Source organism: Loxodonta africana, chromosome 8 (genome assembly GCF_030014295.1).
Source record: "Loxodonta africana isolate mLoxAfr1 chromosome 8, mLoxAfr1.hap2, whole genome shotgun sequence".
In the NCBI taxonomy this organism is placed as follows: domain Eukaryota; kingdom Metazoa; phylum Chordata; class Mammalia; order Proboscidea; family Elephantidae; genus Loxodonta; species Loxodonta africana.
The window spans coordinates 60,714,370-60,734,305 of NC_087349.1; the positions used below are offsets into that span (position 1 = coordinate 60,714,370).

At 37.9% G+C, this 19,936-nt stretch overlaps 1 protein-coding gene across 1 annotated transcript in view; it reads left to right on the plus strand.

Annotated features, from left to right (window-relative positions):
- CDK14 (cyclin dependent kinase 14) overlaps nt 1-19,936 on the plus strand; it is a 687,166-nt gene that overhangs the window by 424,666 nt on the left and 242,564 nt on the right. The window contains exon 10 of the mRNA XM_010587282.3: nt 10,872-10,965. Coding sequence (XP_010585584.1) covers nt 10,872-10,965 — 94 coding nt within the window. The remainder of the gene's footprint in view (nt 1-10,871; nt 10,966-19,936) is intronic.

The window sequence follows — 19,936 nt, forward strand, 5'->3', positions numbered from 1 at the left end:
TCATAGTGTTTGACTTTATGTTAGTTGAGTCGTTACGTTTTCTTGGCTTTTATCTTGAGTTATAGAGTTGTTACACCTTTTTGTGGTTACCTTATTATTTACCCCTATTTTTGTAAGTAAAAACCTAACTTGTATCGTTCTATATCGCCTTGTATCACTCTCCATCTGGCAGTTCAATGCCTCCTGTATTTAGTCCCTCTTTTTGATTATTGTGATCTTTTACCTATTGACTTCCATGATTCCCTGTTAAGTGTATTATTATTATTTTAATTAATCTTAATTTGTTTTTTTTTGTGATTACCCTATTTGAGTTGATATCAGGACATTCTGTTTTGTGACCTTGTATTGTGCTGGTATCTGATATTATTGGTTTTCTGACCAAACAGTATCCTTTAGTATTTCTTGTAGCTTTGGTTTGGTTTTTGCAAATTCTCTAAACTTGTGTTTATCTGTAAATATCTTAATTTCGCCTTCATATTTCAGAGGGAGTTTTGCTGGATATACGATCCTTGGCTGGCAGTTTTTCTCCATCAGTGCTCTGTATATGTCGTCCCATTCCCTTCTTGCCTGCATGGTTTCTGCTGAGTAGTCTGAACTTATTCTTATTGATTCTCCCTTGAAGGAAACCTTTCTTTTCTCCCTGGCTGCTTTTAAAATTTTCTGTTTATCTTTGGTTTTGGTGAGTTTGATGATAATATGTCTTGGTGTTTTTCTTTTTGGATCAATCTTAAATGGGGTTCGATGAGCATCTTGGATAGATATCCTTTCGTTTTTCATGATGTCAGGGAAGTTTTGTGTCAGGAGTTCTTCAACTGTTTTCTCTGTGTTTTCTGTCCCCCCTCCCTGTTCTGGGACTCCAGTCACCCGCAGGTTATCCTTCTTGATAGAGTCCCACATGATTCTTAGGGTTTCTTCATTTTTTTTAATTCTTTTATCTGATTTTTTTTCGGCTATGTTGGTGTTGATTCCCTGGTCCTCCAGATGTCCCAGTCTGCATTCTAATTGCTCGAGTCTGCTCCTCTGACTTCCTATTGCGTTGTCTAATTCTGTAATTTTATTGTTAATCTTTTGGATTTCTACATGCTGTCTCTCTATGGATTCTTGCAACTTATTAATTTTTCCACTATGTTCTTGAATAATCTTTTTGAGTTCTTCAACAGTTTTATCAGTGTGTTCCTTGGCTTTTTCTGCAGTTTGCCTTATTTCATTTGTGATGTCTTAAAGCATTCTGTAAATTAGTTTTTTATGTTCTGTATCTGATAATTCCAGGATTGTATCTTCATTTGGGAAAGATTTTGATTCTTTTGTTTGGGGGGTCGGAGAAGCTGTCATGGTCTGCTTCTTTAAGTGGTTTGATATGGATTGTTGTCTCCGAGCCACCACTGGGAAACTAGTTTTTCCAGAAAATCCGCTAAAAAAAAATGCAGTCAGATCCCTATCAGAGTTCTCCCTCTGGCTTAGGCTATTCGGTTGTTAATGAAGCTGCCTGCGTCCAGTCCAAATCCCAGCGGGACGGTTCCCCGGCTGGGGTGCTGCTCTCCCCGTTTCAAGGCCAGGCACTGCCTCCCGGGGACTTCTCCCACCGGCTGCATTGCCACGCCGCCCGCGTGAACCGGCTGGGCCTCCTCCCGGTGTTAGTTCAAGGGGGTGGAACAGCTCTCTGTGCTTGTGCCGTACCTGACTGGTACGCTGGCTCCAGGCTCTGAAAACAATCGCTGCTTCCCCGTATTAGTTCGTTCTCCGTCTCTAAATCTGTGTTTGTTGTTCAGGGTTCGTAGATTGTTATGTATGTGATCGATTCACTTGTTTTTCCGTGTCTTTGTTTCAAGAGCGATTCGAGGTAGCATCTACCTAGTCCGCCATCTTGGCCCCGCCTCTGAGAACAATATTTTTGATATGTTTGGCTAAGACCAAACACAGATTAATGTCAGCTAGATAAACAGTAACCTCTAGGTCCTATTTTATGCTCGTTCATATGTTTATTAGGTTAATTAGCATATCATAACTCTAATATCTTTATTTGAAAATTGACCATGACTGAGTACACTTCACTTGAAATGTGATGTGTCAAATGCAGTTATTGTTTAAGTATGAGTGTTGATGGATCTTATTAATCCCAATTTTAGTTGAAACGTCTAAAATTATTCTGCACCATAAAATCCTACCAGGACTTTAATAAGCAGGTGTGTCACAATGTGTATTAGCTGGTAACTTTAATGACCTAACCCTGTTTCATTCAGGTTCAGAGAGGTGCCATATTGCCATACTGCCTGCAACTCATTTGGACTTTCTTTAAAAGTTCGATTCCTCATTCTGAGGAAGGCAGTGATAGCTGTACGTTTACAAGTGAGTAAATAAATTGTAGTTATAGGAAGTCGCATGGAGAGCACATTGCAAGGACCGAACCGTGTCTGGGAGAACAGGAAGCCTTCCCAAAAAAGTGACTTTGAACTTGCCTCTTCCCTACCGTAATGGAGAAGAGCTCTTGCCCCTTTCCTGTGAGTTCCATTTTTTTCTCTGTAGTTCCCCTCCCCAGCTCCACCATTGCTCTTCATTTAATAGTTTAGATAAATTTTTCATCTTGAACTCCTTTGCCATAAGAGTGTGTGTATCAGTTTTCAAATACCTTCCCATCAAACTTAATTAATATTTAATGAGCTTGCTGCCCAAGTTATTTAAGGCTGCAGCTTAACTGCCATTTCACATTCTGAGCCTGTAGTTTTAGATGGCTCTGGGCATATAAAAGTTTATCAGCATGCGCAGAAGTTCTTTTTGTGCATATAGAAGAAATTCAAGATGCCATGGTTTTTCTGCTTGGAATGACTAAATCTATATACAGTGCTATCTTAGTTATCTAGTGCTGCTGTAACAGAAATACAAGTGGGTGGCTTTAACAAAAAGAAATTAATTTTCTCAAAGGAGACTAGAAGTCCAAATTCAGGGTGCGGCTCTAAGGGAAGGCTTTCTGTCTCTGTCAGCTCTGGAGGAAGGTGGTGGTCTCTGCTCCTGGGTGATCTTCATGTGGCTTGGCATCTCTTGTCCCACATCTCTGATTCCTTAATCTGCTCTTTTATATCTGAAATTTACTCACGATGTATCCTACAGTAATACTGCTTCATTCACATAACAAATGGAATAACCAGGTATAAAAAAAACCCAGACCAAACCCTTTGCCATCAACTTGATTCCGACTCATTGGGACCCTATGGTACAGGGTAGAACTGCCACATAGGGTTTCCAAGGAGCAGCTGGTGGATTCAAACTGCCAACCTTTTGGTTAGCAGCTGCAATCTTAGTCACTGTGCCACCATGGCTCCATAACCAAGTATAGGAGTTAGTATTTACAACACATATTTTAGGGGGACACAGTTCAATCCATAACAAGTCCCAAAGAGATACTGTCCGTCCTCATTTTGCCTTTTTAAAAAAAACTTTAAATTTTAGAATAGTTTTAGATTTACAGAAAAATTGCAAAAATAAGGGAGAGTTCCCATATACCCTTCAACCCATCTTCAAATTTATTTAGATTTCACTAGTTTTTCCTTAATATGCTTTTTCTATTTTTCCCTAATATGCTCATCTGGGATACCACATTACATTTATTTGTTATATCTTTCTAGCTTCTTTTGGGCTGTGACACTTCCTCAGACTTTCCTTGTTTTGGGGGGTGTGAGCAGTTTGGAGGTATTTTGTGGAATGTCCCTAAAGTTGGGTTTTTGGGAGGAAGATTGCAGAGGTGAGGAGGTATCTCATCACTTCATATCAGGGATACCTGCTATCAACATGACTTACCACTGACGATGTTAAACAGTAACTGAGGTAGTGTTTGCCTTGTTTCTTCATTGTAAAGTTGGTATTTTCCTCCCTTCTTGCCCCATCGCATACTCTACTGTTTGGAAACGAGTCACTACACATAGTGGAGGCCGGGGGTGGGGAGAGATTGTGTTGCTCTTGATTCATTCGTATAACAAATATCATTGAGCCCTTACTATGTGCCTGACACAGTTTTGTGCCCAGGGCCAAGGTGATGACCATGACCTTGTCCCTAATCTCTTAGACCTTCCATTCCACGGGAGACTTACCCTCACAAAAGCAAAGATAAGTTAACATTCTTTAAGTGCTATAAAGGAAATAAACTAGAGGAAGGAGGGTGACAGCAAAAGGCTAGGCAGCAAGGAGGAACCTGCCTTATATGGTGGCTCAGAAAGACCTTTCTAACAGGAGCCATATCAGCTGACCCCTGAGTAATGAGAAGCAGTTATCCAAGCACAGAGTGAGAGAGGTGCATTCCAGGCAGAAGGACAAGAACAGATGTGTATTCATTTCCTAGGGATGCCTTAACAAATTACCACAAGTGGACGGCTTAAAACAGCATTCATTTTCTCAGAGTTCTGGAGGCTAGACAACCAAATTCAGGGTGTTGACAGGGCCATGCTGTCTTTGAAGGCTCTAGGGGAAGATCCTTCCTTGTCTCTTCCAGCTTCTGGTAGCATCAGGTATTCCTTGACTTGTGGCACCGGACATCCAGTCTCTGTCTGCATGGTCATCTGGCATTCTTCTCTGTGTGTCTCTTCTCCTCTTAAAAGGACATCAGTCAAAAAGAAATTAGGGCCCACCTTAAAGACCTCACCTTAACTCTTACATCTGCAAAGACCCTATTACCAAATAAGGTCACGTTCCCAGGTAAACCCCAAAAAAAACCCACTGCCCTCAAGTTGATTCCGACTCATAGTGACCCTCTAGGACAGAGTAGGGGGGTTAAAATTTGAACATATCTTTTGGGGGGACACAAATGAACCCATAACAACATGCGAGGATCCTGAAATTGAAAAAAGTGGCATGTTCTAGGAAGAGACAGCAGAGCAGTATGGCAGAGGGAATCCAGTGGAGAGAGGCGTGAAGGGAAATGGGGAGTGAGGCAAGAGGCTTAATATTTGAGGCCCTCACTCCCTCCAATCTCCAGTCTTGATTTTTTTTTTAATTGTTTAAATTATTCTGTGTGTGTGTGTGTGTATACACCCTGGTGGAGTCCTAGTGGCACAGTGGTTAAGTGCTCGGCTGTTAATGGAAAGATCAGCAGTTTAAGCCCACCAGCTGTTGGGGAAAGATGTGGCAGTCTGCTTCCATAAAGATGGCAGCCTTGGAAAGCCTGTGAAGCAGTTCTACTCTGTCCTCTAGGGTCACTATGAATAGGAATCTACTTGATGGCAATGGATTTTGTTTTTCTTTTTCTTTTTGGTTTTATATGTGTGTGTGTGTGTGTAAAATTTTTTTAAAAATCTGCGTCCTCTGTTTTTATCATCATGGGGGCCCCAATGTAGTACGTGGTACAGGAAGGAAAGAAAATACCCTGAAATTGCTAGAGAGCCCTGCAATGTTATATTTATAAAATTTCAGTTATCAGATGAAATTTCCTAATGTTTATAAAAGTAAAAGGCAGCAAGCACTTCCAAACAATCAGACACGGTTCCTCTGTCTTCTGAAAACAACAAAAGCTTCTAAAAAGTTCATAAAAATCAATCCTCCTTCTTCAAGCCCTCATTATGCATATCAACTCACCAAATCTATTTTGAAAAGACAATCAACTCTTATAGAACTACTTATACAAGCACCTTTTTTAAAGATCACTCTATTTCCCCCAATGTACTTCTCAGTTGAGTCAGTTCCGACTCATAGCAACCCCGTGTACAATAGAATGAAACACTTTGGCTCTGCACCATCCTCCTTATCGTTGCTATCCTTGAGCCCATTGTTGTAGACACTGTGTCAGTCCATCTCATTGAGGGTCTTCCTCTTTTATGCTGATCCTCTAGTGTATCAAGCATGATGTCCTTCTCCAGGGACTCATTCCTCCTGATAACGTGTCCAATGTACGTGCGATGAAGTGTCACCATACCTGCTTCTAAGGAGCATTCTGGCATTGCTTCTTCCAAGACATTTGTTTGTTCTTCTAGCAGTCCATGGTGTATTCAGTTGTGTTCGCCAACACTGTAATTCAATGGCATCAATTCTTCTTTGGTCTTCCTTATTCATTATCCAGCTTTCGCACACATACAAGGAGGTTGAAGATACCATGGCTTGGATCAGGCGCACCTTTTTCCTTAAAGTGACATCTTTGCTTTTCAACACTTTAAAGAGGTCTTTTGCCCAGGTTTGCCCAATGCAATATTTTGGTAATTGCCCAATGCAATTACTGTTAGTCTCAGTCATTTGAATGCCATTATGATGTCATGACTGGGAAAGAACGAAATGAGTTTTTACAACTAGTGGTTGTAATTGCTCCTTCTTGAGAGCTACTTTATACCCTGATTAGCCTGTAATCTTTAATCCACAGATGGAGGGGGTGGGAGTGGAGTAGAGGGGATGTCCAGCTGGTGGGCTTCATCTATAATGAGTATTGGAAAGCTGAAAAAGATCTAGACCTTTTAGCCTAGGGATAAAACCTCTTACTTTTTTTTTTTGACCCTTTCTTCCATTTACCATGCAGAGCCATCATGACAGCACTTGGCTTTCTGAAGCTTCTTCTACCTGAAGTGTCTCATTCCCACCCCCTTCCCCTCCAGTGCCGCCACCCCATTATCCATCAGACTCAAGTTTCCTAGCCTTTTAAGGTTTCAGGTGTACCTGTCCTCCCTCACCCTTCACACTGAGCTAGACATTTTCTCCCTGTGTTCCATTTGTATCCAGTCATTGGAAATATGTAAAATAAAATATATTGTATTATACCGAATATATTAAAATGACTGTTAATCCAAAATTGACAATAATCCTAAAATTTACATGACTACATGACATAATCAATAATGAGAAATGAAGCTGAAAACTTTTCTAAACTATCAGAATTTTTAAAAACACCCACAAAGATCATAATTGTGCTGGATGAAAGTCTAAATTATCTTTCTATTCTCTTTATAGAAAATGATATAAAATTCTTGTTGTATGAAGAGGTAATAGAAGATTGTGCAGCTAGAAAAAGTATTAGAGAGGTGTGTCAAAAAGTTAATAAATACATTGTGTTATTTTTTTAATTTTATATTATTTGTCATATTTGTTAGCTTTTAAAAATGTGTGGTTGTTCTGATTTATTATCTCATTCTAAATTCATTTTTTATCCAGTTCTTATTAATAGTTTCATATTCTTTTTCACAAAAAGAACTAAATTGTATGCATTTCAGGCCTCAAAAAACACCTTTCTCTGCTCATATTGACAAAAAATTACTACTTCTAATTCTCCGTGAAATGTTTCAAATTGTGATAAAAATAATTTACACACCTGCAGCATAAATTACATTTGGAATTCAGGGGAATTGAAAGATGGGTGAGCATGGATGGTTGTTTTATATATTACCCTACCAGGTAACTGATTCTAAAATAAGAGTTCAAATGCACTGTATCCTAAGACACCTTTCATTGTAATCTTTAGTGACCAAGTCTTATTCTCAAAATATTTAGACTAAGTGAGTGAGAATTATATAATTATTGAAATTCCACAAAAAAGTATCAAAGTAAAGGAGGCATTTCCTGAAATAAGATTATATATCATTACAGTGCCTGAGTGAATGAATTCTTTCTCAGGAAACCACTGTGGGAATTCTCCTTATCCCAGTAAGCAAAAGGAAGCATGAAGCTAATAGAGAGTAGAAAGCAAAGGAAAAAGAGAAAAAAAAGAAAACAGACAGCACTAGCTGTCTTAGTTACCTAACCATTGCGGTAGAGTCGATGCCGACTCATAGCAACCTTATAGGACAGGATGCAGCTGCCCCGCAGAGTTTCCAAGGAGCACCTGGTGGACCTGAAATGCTGACTTTTTGCTTAGCAGCCATAGCACTTAATCACTACACCACCAGGGTTTGCTCTTAGTTATCTAGTGCTGCTATAACAGAAGTACCACAAGTGGATGACTTTAACAAAAAGAAACTTATTCTCTCACAATCTAGGTGGCTAAAAGGCCAAATTCAAGGTGCCAGCTCTGGGGGAAGGATTTCTTTCTCTGTCAGCTCTGGGGGAAGGTCCGTGTCATCAATCTTCCCCTGGTCTAGGAGCTTCTCAGCGTAGGGACCCCGGGTTCACAGAACCTCCTGGTTCTTCATTCTGGTTGGTAGGAGGTCCCTCTCCTCTCTGGATTCTCTTTTATATCTTCAAAGAGATTGACTCAAAATACAACCTAATCCTGTGGATTGAGTCCTGCCTCATTAGCATAACTGCCTCTAACCCTACCTTATTAACATCATAGAGGTTAGGATTTGCAACACATAGGATAATCACATCAGATCACAAAATGGTAGAAAACCACAGAATACTGGGAATCATGGTCTAGCCAAGTTGACACACATTTTCGGGGGACACAATTCAGTGCATAACAGTCCCTTTCATAGTAAATAGAAGGACTTTAATTGTTGTTTGGCAATAAGACAGCTCCAGTAATAAAGCATTTTGCTACGTGAATGTGTTTGTTTTCTGTATTTCTACTTTTATATTTTCTTTTGCTTTGTATCTCTTTTGAAAAGTCTTTTAAATATAATTCAGCTTCTTTAGCACACCCTCAAGCATCTTTGAAAAGACGATGTTCTGGGAACCATCCATTAGAAATAAAAGTTTATCTCCCTTATAGGAGCCCATACAAATGCTGTATCATCTCATTCCAACTGAATAGGATTGCAGCATGCATTTATATTTTAAATGCTCCTGAGTATCATATTATAGATCAAACAAACGTAGTGATGAAAGAATTTCTGTAGGTAGTTCTGACAGTGTGGTGGTTACCTCATCAGCTGGCTTAGCTGTGTGAACAATGTAGTTTGTGCTAAAGATCATCACAGAGTTGCAACTTATGGAGAAAAAGACTATAAAAAACCAAGTGGTGGAGAATAGAGAGAATATTCTGAATGTAAAAAGAAGGAAAGTCCAGGTAGCACCTTAAGATCCAAGATATTTTATGAAAACTTAAATTAGAAGATAATAGAAATGTAGGCCAGTAGTTTTATAAAACGAATTCATGGCAGAAAAGTTTGGAAAACCACAAAATTGAAATTCTAAACAAATATCTGAACCCCCAGGATTTATAAGCGTATAATTACATTTTAACATGCTAATAAAATAATTCTTTTGATATCTATGTTGTTTCTCAAATCTAAAATGAAAACAGCTTGTGTTAACACCCAGGTGTCTAGAATACTGAATTGAAATTAGTAATTTTCTAGTTAAATGAAACTATTTTTTATGACATGAAGTAGTATTTGTTTTTAGTCATCTTGACTCAATATCCCATTGGTGTTTAGTTTGGATAGAGATTATGAAGTAGAAATTATGTAGTATAATAGCAATATGTTTAATCCTGGAGCATTATCAGAAGGTTAGAGGTATCTAACTAAAACCCTGGATTTTCTGAACATCCAGATCTCAGGAAGGCAAGGACCTCAGCTGCTGGAATATATGGCCATTCATGCTAATTCTCTGTCATTAATGTGTCTTATCTCATTCACATGTGTCAGTTTCTTTCCATACTGCTACCAAAAGTCCTAGGAGAGGAATTTGATTTGCTTTCTGCCCAGTCTGAATTGGTTATTCCTGTTGGGTTAGGCCCAGGCTGCTGCAGCCTGGGAGGCAAGGCACTCTGTAAGCCTTGCTAGGAACAGTGAGCATGACAGGCTAAATAGGAGAAGATGTTGAGCATGGTAGGTGGCTAATACATTGAATACCCGTTGTGGTTGAGTTGATTTTGACTCATAGTGACCCCACAGGACAGACTAGGACTGCGCTATAGGGTTTCCAATGCTGTAAATCTTTATGGTAGCAGACTGCTGCATCTCTCTTCTGCATAGTGGCTTTCGGTTAGCAGCCGAGTGCTCTAACCACAGCACCATCAGGGCTAATATATTGAATAAGGGCTTAATAAATAAGTTCATGAAAAGGAGATAGCCTATCGGAATGTTCATGGAAGTCTTTGCAGAGCAGATGACATTTAAACTGGATCATAGAGGTTGAATTGGATTTAGATAGTAAGAGCACATAACTGAAGCAGGAGGGTATTCTAGGTAGTGGAGTAATTGAGCCAAGTTGTGTAAGTTTATGCTTGGTACATGGGTTGATGGGTCTGGTTCAGTGATCCTCAGTTAACTGCTCATTAGAATCACCTGAGCAGCCCAGTGTCAAGGCCTGGGTTCCAGCCTAGACTGACTGAAAAAAGCATCTCTGGGAGCTGTGGTCAAGGCATTTGGAGCTTTTAAAAGCTCCCCAGGTGGTTATGATGCAAAGAGAGGACTGAGAACCACTAGACAGTAGAGGGAAATCCTGGTGGTGTAGTGGTTAAGAGCTATGATTGTGAACCAAAAAGTTGGCAGTTTGAGCCCACCAGGCACTCCTTGGAAACCCTATGGGGCAATTCTCTGTCCTGTAGGGTTGCTATGAGTCGGAATTGACTCGAGAGCAACAGGTTTTTTTAGACAGGTAGAGAGTGTGATACATTATGACTTCGTGAAATACAAATGAAAATGTATGTTAGAATAAGACTCAGAGGCTTTCTGTATCAGGCTCTGAAGTTTCAACGTTATTCTGTAGGTAAGGTAGAGCCACCAAGGTTCACTACTTCATGGGGTTCCACTATTGTCAGACCCCAGTATATTTGTATATATTCGGAGTCCTTTGAGGGCAGTAGACTGGGGGGTGGGGAGGTGGAGGGCGGGCACGGGGGTGAGAAGGAAAGTTGCAAGGTGGATTTATGTGTCTAGGTATATGTGGTACAGCTCTTGGTGTCTCATTAAGAATATTACTCATGGCCTCTCCTCTGTAGGAGTGAGTGTTCTAATTCCAGATTTCATATTCTAAGCAGAATATATGGAAGTTTTTGTAACGATCCTTTCTTCTCTCTTTAGGGGAGTCGGCTGCATCTTTGTAGAAATGATCCAAGGGGTTGCTGCTTTTCCAGGAATGAAAGACATTCAGGATCAACTTGAACGAATATTTCTGGTAAATTCTTTAAATAGTGCTTTTGAAAAGAATTGGTTTGTAATTAGTCACCCAGTGACAAATTCTGCAGTGGTCAGTGGAAAAATAATTTAAGACAAATTTATTTGTTGTCACATTTAGCTCCGACAGTTTCAAACCTTTGAAAAAGCAAAAAATTAGATAAGAATTGTTTTTAAACTATTATACATGAATAATATGGAAATATAATAGGAAAGGGTAGAATGTGAGAGGCAATGTAGAGTAATGGGTTATAAATGAGGCCTCTGACAAAAGAATTCCAAATAATTTATGTAGATATCCCCACTTCAAGTAGGCAGAGCTTAACTCCCTCCCACTGCCCCTTTGCCCCCCACCCCATTTGAGTGTGGGATGCACTTGGTAGCTTTCCTCCAAAAAGCAGAGTATGGAAAAATGGTGGAAGTGAAACGGGGGATAGTAGCTTTGCAGTGGAGAAACCTGGCAAATGCTCCTTCGAGCAGATTATTGAGATTAACATCATCAATGGTAAATTCTGTTGATAACATTTACACTTGATGTGATAAGCACAGCAAGTCACCCCTGTGGTCTCCCTCCCAAAATCATAACCCAGTATAATCATGAGACAGACATCCCAGAAACCCAAATTGAGGAAGATTCTGCAAAATACCTGACCAGGATCCCTCAAAACCGTCAAGGTCATCAAATACAAGAAAAGTCTAAGAAACCATCACAGCCCAGAGGAGGCTAAGAAGACATGGCAGCTAAATGTAATGTGGTATTCAGGATGGAGTGCTGGGATAGAAAATGTACGTTACGGAAAAATTGGTGAAACCCCAATAAGTGTGGAGTTTAGTAATAGTAATGTACCAGTGTTGGCTCCTTAGTTGTCAGAGATGTACCTGGTAACATATCAGTAGTGGGGTAGTGGGGGAACTGGGTGAGGGACAGACAGAAACTATCTATACTATTTTTGTCATTTTTCTATTTATAGATTTATCTAAAACTAGTCTAAAATTAAATGCTTATTTAAAGTAAAAAAAAAAAAAAGTGTTCCAAAATTAGATTGTCTGGGATTAGTACCGCACTCTGTCACTTTTTAGCTGTGTGGCCTTGGGCAAGGGATTTAGCTATCTGAGCCTTGCTTTCTTCATGGAATAATAATAGCATCTACCTCATAAGCAAGTTCGCTGAAGAATTGACTTAATCACATCAAGCGCTTTTAGCACTTTGCCTGCTAAAAAAAAAACATGGTAAATATTCCATAAATATGTTATTATCATTATTTTTATTAAATTATTTTATGCAGACTATTTTTATTCATTATTTTGTGCAAAATATTTTTATTCAATAAAATTTCCACATTAGCTCATACTCATATAAACTATTTTTTAAACATAGTATTAAAAAAAAAAAACATAGTATTGTTAAAAAGATTCAAATTACATGCATTATAGCAGCTAATCATATTGTCATACTTCCTTTCTTTTAAAATAAATCTCCCAAATGAAATCGCTAGGGCAGATTTTAGTATGGCTGTGTCGATGGCACTGGGGTGGGATGTCAAGAGATGTGCTTCTTGGTTTATCATTCATTTAGATTATGCAACTATAGCATTAAAGCATTGCTTTCATATTTAGTATAAAGACTGCAGTAGGATAGAGTGATATGACTTAAGACTCTCACTACCGCATCTTCGCCTTACCTTTAAGTCAACAGTAAAATGATAAGAAAAGAAGACTGGAAACTAGGAAGTTAAGGCACACATGACTCATCCATATAGTACCCAATATTCCAAAGCATCCCACTATAGTCACACTAGATGGATAAACAGGAAAGTCCCTAACATTGTGGAAACCTTCCTCAAAATTTGGTTCTGTTGGTTTCCTTTCCTAGAATCCAGTTGATTCACAGCCTTTCAATTTTACTTGTTTTTTATTACCCATAAAAACCCACATGTTAAAATACAGTGTTAAAATAATTTCTTATGATTATCAAAAATAATATATCTTTATTATGAAAAAGTCACAATGCCAAAAGTACAAACACTGAAAATCACCTTGCCCTGCTACTGAAAGAAAACAGCGAGTAGTATTTTGATGCATATTCTACATAGATTTTTTCTTTATATGTTAAAAATAATCACATCATATTTTAAAAACTACTTTATAACTTGCCTTTTTCCCTTTACAATACATAACAAACACCTTTCCTTGCAGAATATCCAGAAACTCATCACCATGACCTGAAAGAGTTTCATTGTATAGATGAGACATTATTCACTTAACCGGCCCTGTATTGATAATTTGTTTACAGTTTTTCTCTATTATTTTGCAAAGTTGCCCTTTTAGTTAAAAATAATTACTATAATTGAAAGTTTTTAGTTCAATAAAATTTAATTTTCCAAAATTTGTTGACTGCCCTTGTACATCCATACCTTCACTTAAACTTGAAATATTTCCTTTCCTCTGTTCCCAAGAAAATGTTTTTCCTTCACTGAATCTATAGATTATATTAGCAGGAAGTGACGCTTCTGAAATTGAGCTTTCCCTTCTCAAAACAAATTATATCTCTTCCTGTATTCATATTTTATGGCCCATAGCACAAATGTAACATATTTTCTTTTCATTTTCTATTCAAACTTTTATTTCCACTCAATTATTTTATATAATTTTTTACAATTATTTTCTTAAAAATCTAATTAAATTTTCAGCCTATGGTGACACGGAAAAATAGCAGGAGAGATCATTTTAATGGGCCATAATTTGTATCAAATATATTTTTATGTGAAAACATATCTCAAAATATTGATCTTTTTAATTTGGTTAAAGCTAAAGTATAATAGTAATTATAACGTTGAAATATATTCTGAAAACAATGGCCTAAACTTGAGATTCCACTTAACCTTTCATTCTCTTATACCTGTTGAACAGTAATTACGTAACTTTGTGAAATACTTATTTATCTTATGCTAAAATCATGAAATTGCTGTGTTTGAAATCAGAAAACTTCAAAAGGGAATCATACAGACAGAAATATCTCCACATACACGTTATTTTAGCATGAATTTAAAAGGAAGGGAAATGAGTATGTCAATGAGTATAGTTATATAGCAGTGAAGCCAAAAAATGAGTTTCATGAAAGCATAGATTACTGACAAAGCTTAGTTAAAAGTTTTCATTTTAAATACCTTACCCTTAACTGTTTCATAATAGGTAATGTCTTATTAGATTGTTTCTTAGATGGAGTTTTTGCTATTATTTCTTAATCTTATGGCTATAATTTCCTAATTTTATGGGTATTTGGAGACCTCTGAGCTATGACTAGGCTTTTAATAAGTCAGAGAAATAAATCATTGTAAATTTCTCATTGGAATAAAGATATACTAAATTGTTAGAGCACATATACCCTTAAATGCAGATAACCATCATGATTTATGGTAATAACTTTTTCATTTACTGTAATTATATCACATGTGTAATGCTTTTTACAAGTTTAGAGAAACTTTGATAATCAGGAGATAAAGATCGTCTATGTAAAACTGCTGCTGTAAGATTAAATGATATTATATTGCCCTAAAGAATTCAGACATGACCAAAAAAAGAAATCTACAAACTTCTTTTGACAGTAGATGGTTACCATCTTAAGTATTTTATTTCTCTACTGAAGTGTTTAAATTTTCAAATGCTAACTCTGTATCATATTAAACAAGTAAACTCTCTCAGGACATGTGTGATCATTGGAAGACGAGATTTTACAAACCCTGTATGGTTGAATCACTGGGAAAAAATGCTTTCCCTCGGTGACCTTTTATGTCTGGCCTGAAAAGGAATGACTATTAAAGTGTGATTAAATGCACTTTGAAAGCTCCTAATATAAACAGCCAGAGACTCTTTACTAAAGCAGCAGTTATATATCTACCTTCTGGTAAAGCCTTGCCAAGGAGATAATCAACTTTGAAAAGTCATGAAACATGGGATTATTTTGTTTGTTTTGTATTTTAATACAGAGATTAAGTCCATTCATTCGCCTGTGAACTGTATACCAAAAGGTGGTTAATAACTTTGAAGCACAAAATTAATAGTTTACTAATATAATTAACTCCCCCACACTGAGCCTTTATAATGAATGTGAAACGCAACAACGATTAGTCAGTAAAAGCCTTTATATTTTTCTTTTGAAATTTTTCTTTCCTTTTTTTTTTTTTCTCTTTCCCTGCTTTCTTGGAAGAGAGCAGTTTTTTTTTTTTAAACAAGTCCATTGAATTCATTTCTGGAACATAGTAACTGTGTTGATATATACAAGTTGAGCTGGCTATGCTACATTCCAAGATTTCAACATTAAATCATTTGCCTTGAAATTATGATGCTCATTGCAGGAAAGGAAAGAAGCCGATGGGATTTTGACAAATCATTTTTTTAAGACATTTTGAATTGCCGGGTAAATGAGCACCTAATTCTCTGAGTAGTAACTCTGCTCTTACCTTGAAAGAGTGATTTATTTTCATTTCTTCAGCATTACCAGTTTTTTAATGTGGCATGGTATATTCTCTTCACCTCTATTAGTTACAAAAATGAGCAGTAGATGGATTCATCCCAGTGAATCAGTGAATATATATTCAAAGTGACAAAATCAGAACTAATAAGAAAATTCATATTCTCATCACATTGTTCTGAGCTGAAAAAGAAGTCTACTTGGTTGAACCTTGGGAATATGCATCTCTCTTGCTTCAAAACAGCTGAACAAATGGCAGAGAATGCTTGCACAGCTGTCTGAAACCTTTGGCAGATGCTTCTGAGTTTGTGTGGCTCATGGCCCAGTGCATAGCAGTCATGACAGAGGGGCTGGCAGGATTCGGTCTTTCAGGCTCGTCCTTGTTCTCCCTGCCTTTGAACGTTGATGACCCTGAGAACCTCCTTTTTCCCAGGGTCTTCTGACTTGCAATAGAATTTCATCCAATGGTTGTTGGGTAACGTATTGCACATTATTTGATTGTACAGTTGTTAAAATGCTTTTTCTGTTCATCAATATCTATGTCATTCATCTGTATATATGTCCTTCAGAATTAAAATGTTTGTGTGTTTGTGTGTATGTGAAAAGAGCCACTTGCAACTTTGAAAGCTACTATTCAGCCTGACTTTTGAGTCAGATTTTACAGACTGTAGAGACGTAGCTTGACGATCTAGTTCCTGCCTTTCTTTCTCTATCCTGGCTCTGTTTCCGGTGTCTTACTTGAACTGAAATCTTGAGATTTCACGATTGGCTAGGGCAGCCTTGTACAGTGTTAGAGGAAGCTGACAGTACCTCCTTCAGTAGTTATTACCATCCAACTAGATGTATCAGCCAGAATTTTAAGATGGAAGATTGGTATCACGGATCTGTATCGTTACTAGTGTTATTCGATTCGCTTCAGGTCGTGCCTGCCATACTTCTCCAGCATTCACTCTGCAGCACTAGGTACAATGGAAGTGTAAAGGAATCCTGTGCATTGTGTCTGCCCTGAAGAAAATGACAGTGACAGTCAACTAGAACAGGAAAGACATATCTTTAAGAACAGAATCATGAACAATTGCTGAGGAATTAATGAGCAGATAATAACAGATCCTACATTATTTAAAATACTGAACTGTAAGAGTTAAATAAAATTAAAAAAAAAATACATTTGTTGTCAATAGGACTGTGTTACATAGAGTTTTCAGTGGCTGGTTTTTTGGCAGTAGATCACTAGGCAGTTCTTCCCAGATGCGCCTGGGTGGACTCGAACCTCCAGCCTTTTGGTTAGTAGCCAAGTGCTGTTAACAGTTTGTACTACCCAGGGACTCCAAGTATTAAACACTGGGTTCTAATCTTAGGTTCTTTGTTTCCCTGAACAAGTCACCTTTTCTAACTGAAATGCATAGTATTCATAGTATTCCATTTCTAATGGAATACTATGCATCAATAAAGAACAATGATGAAACCGTGAAACATTTCATAACATGGAGGGATCTGGAAGGCATTATTCTGAGTGAAATTAGTTAGTAGCAAAAGGACAAATATTGTAGAAGACCACATTATAAGAACTCGAAAAATAGTTTAAACAGAGAAGAAAATATTCTTTGGTGGTTACGACAGTGGGGAGGGAAGGAGGGAGAGAGGTTTTCACTAATTAGTTAGTATGTAAATACTATTTTATGTGAAGGGAAAGACAACACACAATACAGCAATTGCATTTTAGCCTCCGTAAAGGGAAATGCTGAACTAAATGATTTTAATATTATCTTGCCCCTCTAAAATCCGTTGCCATTGAGCCAATTCCAACTCATAGCAACCCTGTAGGGGGTGATCACGTACCAGATTTCACAGGGTAGTGATCACAGCATTATACAACTGCCAAAACACTGAGAATCAGGCCCAGCCAAGTTGACACACAATCTTAACTATCACAAATTTAAAAAAGTAAAACAGGAAAATTTAAGAACAGTTTGAAAGTAAAGATCAACACTCAGAGATAATCAGTGTTAAACATTTTTTTGTATTTTCTGTGTTCTCACAAATGAGTTCACAAAACATTTATGGCTTTTTATCCAGCTTCTTTTTCATTAAGTAGGAAATGATTTTCAAGCCATTAATATATACTTGAAAATACTTTAATTATGCTACAATATCCTATAAATGTGCCAAAATTTACTAACATCTTCTCTTATTACTAAGGAATATTCTTGCAGTTTTTATGCTGTAGTAAACATCCCATATTTTTACCTCATTAGTTTATTCATTCATTCAGCAAGGATTATGAGGCAGCCGTCCTTCGTCCTGGGACCCTGGTGGTGCAGTGGTTAAGAGCTGCTAACCAAAAGGTTAGTAGTTTGAATCCACTAGCTGCTTCTTAGAAACCCTGTGGGACAGTTCTACTCTGTCCTGTAGGGTCACAGTGGGTCGGAATCGACTCAACGACAGTGGGTTCTCATCCTTAGTCCTCACTTTGCACCTGACCCAAGCCATGGTATTTGTGTGTGTATGTGCTTTAGGTGAAAGTTTATAGCTCAAGTTAGCTTCTCATATAAAAATTTATACACATATTGTTACGTGACCCTAGTTGCAATCCCTATGGTGTGATAGCAGACACTCCGGTTCCGCCCCGTATTTTCTTGTCCGTTCAGCCAGCTACTATCCCTTTCTGCCTTCTCATTCCACCTCTGAAAAGAAGCTGCCCATTTAGTCTCGAGTATCTGCTTGAACTAAGAAGCACACTCTTAAACAAGTATTATTTTACGTTCTATATTCCAGTCTAATCTTGGTCTGAAGAATTGGCTTCAGGAATGGTTTTAGTTCTGGTTTAACAGAGAGTCCCAGGGACATGTCTTCTGGGGTTCCTGTAGTCTCAGTCAGACCATTAAGTCTGGTCTTCTTTCTACTGCTTCATCAGGGACTCTCTGCTGTGTTCCTTGTCTGGATAGTCATTGGTGGTAGCCAGGCACCCTGTAGTTCTTCTGGCCTCAGACTGATGGCGTCTCTGGTTTATGTGGCCCTTTTGTCTCTTTGGCTCATGTTTTCCTTGCGTCTTTGGTGTTCTTCATTCTCCTTTGCTCCAGGTGAGTTGGGACCAATTGATGAATCTTAGATATCCACTCACAAGCTTTTAAGATCCCAGACGCCACTCACCAAAGTGGGATACAGAATATTTTCTTAATAAACTTTGTTATGCCAATGACCTAGATGTCCCCTGAAACCATGGTCCCCAGACCCCCATCCCTGCTACTCTGTCCCTTGAAGTGTTTGATTGTGTACAAGAAACTTCTTAGCTTTTGTTTTAGTCCAGTTGTGCTGACTTCCCCTGTATTGTGTTTTGTCCTTCCCTTCATCTAAGATAATTCTTATCTGCCATCCAGTTAGTGAATTCACCTCTCCCATCCCACCCTCATAACCTTCAAAGAATGTTTTCTTCTGTGTTTAAACCTTTTCTTGAGTCATTATAATAGTGGTATCATACAAAGTTTATCCTTTTGCTCCTGACTAATTTCACTCAGCATAATGCCTTCCAGATTCATCCATGTTATGAGATGTTTTGTGGATTCATCATTGTTCTTTATCGTTGCATAACATTCCATTGTGTGAATATACCATGATTTGTTTGTCCATTCGTCCGTTGATGGGCACCTAGCTTGTTTCCATCTTTTTCTATTGTGAATAGTGCTGCAATGAACATGGGTGTGCATATATCTATTCTTGTGACGGCTCTTATTTCTCTAGGATGTATTCCAAGGAGTGGGATTTCTGGATCGTATGGTACATCTATTTCTAGCTTTTTAAGGAAGTGCCAAATCGATTTCCAAAGTGGCTATACCATTTTACATTCCTGCCAGCAGTGTATAAGTGTTCCAGTCTCTCCGCAACCTCTCCAACATTTATTAGTTTGTGTTTTTTTTGGATTAGTGCCAGCCTTAATGGGGTAAGATGGTATCTCATTGTAGCTTTGACTTGCATTTCTCTTATGGCTAACGATCATGAGCATTTCCTCATGTATCTGTTAGCTGCCTGAATGTCTTCTTTGATGAAGTGCCTGTTCATATCCTCTGCCCATTTTTAATTGGGTTATTTATCTTTTCGTTGTTGAGGTTTTGCAGCATCTTGTAGATTTTAGAGATTAAGCCCTGATCAGATATGTCATAGCCAAATTTTTTTTCCCGGTCTGTAGGTTATCTTTTTACTCTTTTGATGAGCATAGTTTAAGTGTTTGATTTTTAGGAAGTCCCAGTTATCTAGTTTCTCTTCTGGTGTTTGTACATCATTACTTATGTTTTATATCCTGTTTATGCTGTGTATTAGGGCTCCTAGTGTTGTCTATTTTTTATTCCATGTTAAGCCATGGTATTTTTAGTTGCCACATATGCATGTGAAAGCTGGGTAAAGAATAAGGAAGACAGAAGAAGAATTGATGCCTTTGAATTATGGTGTTGGCAAAAAATATTGACTGTACTGTGGACTACCAGGAGAATGAACAAGTCCGTCTTGG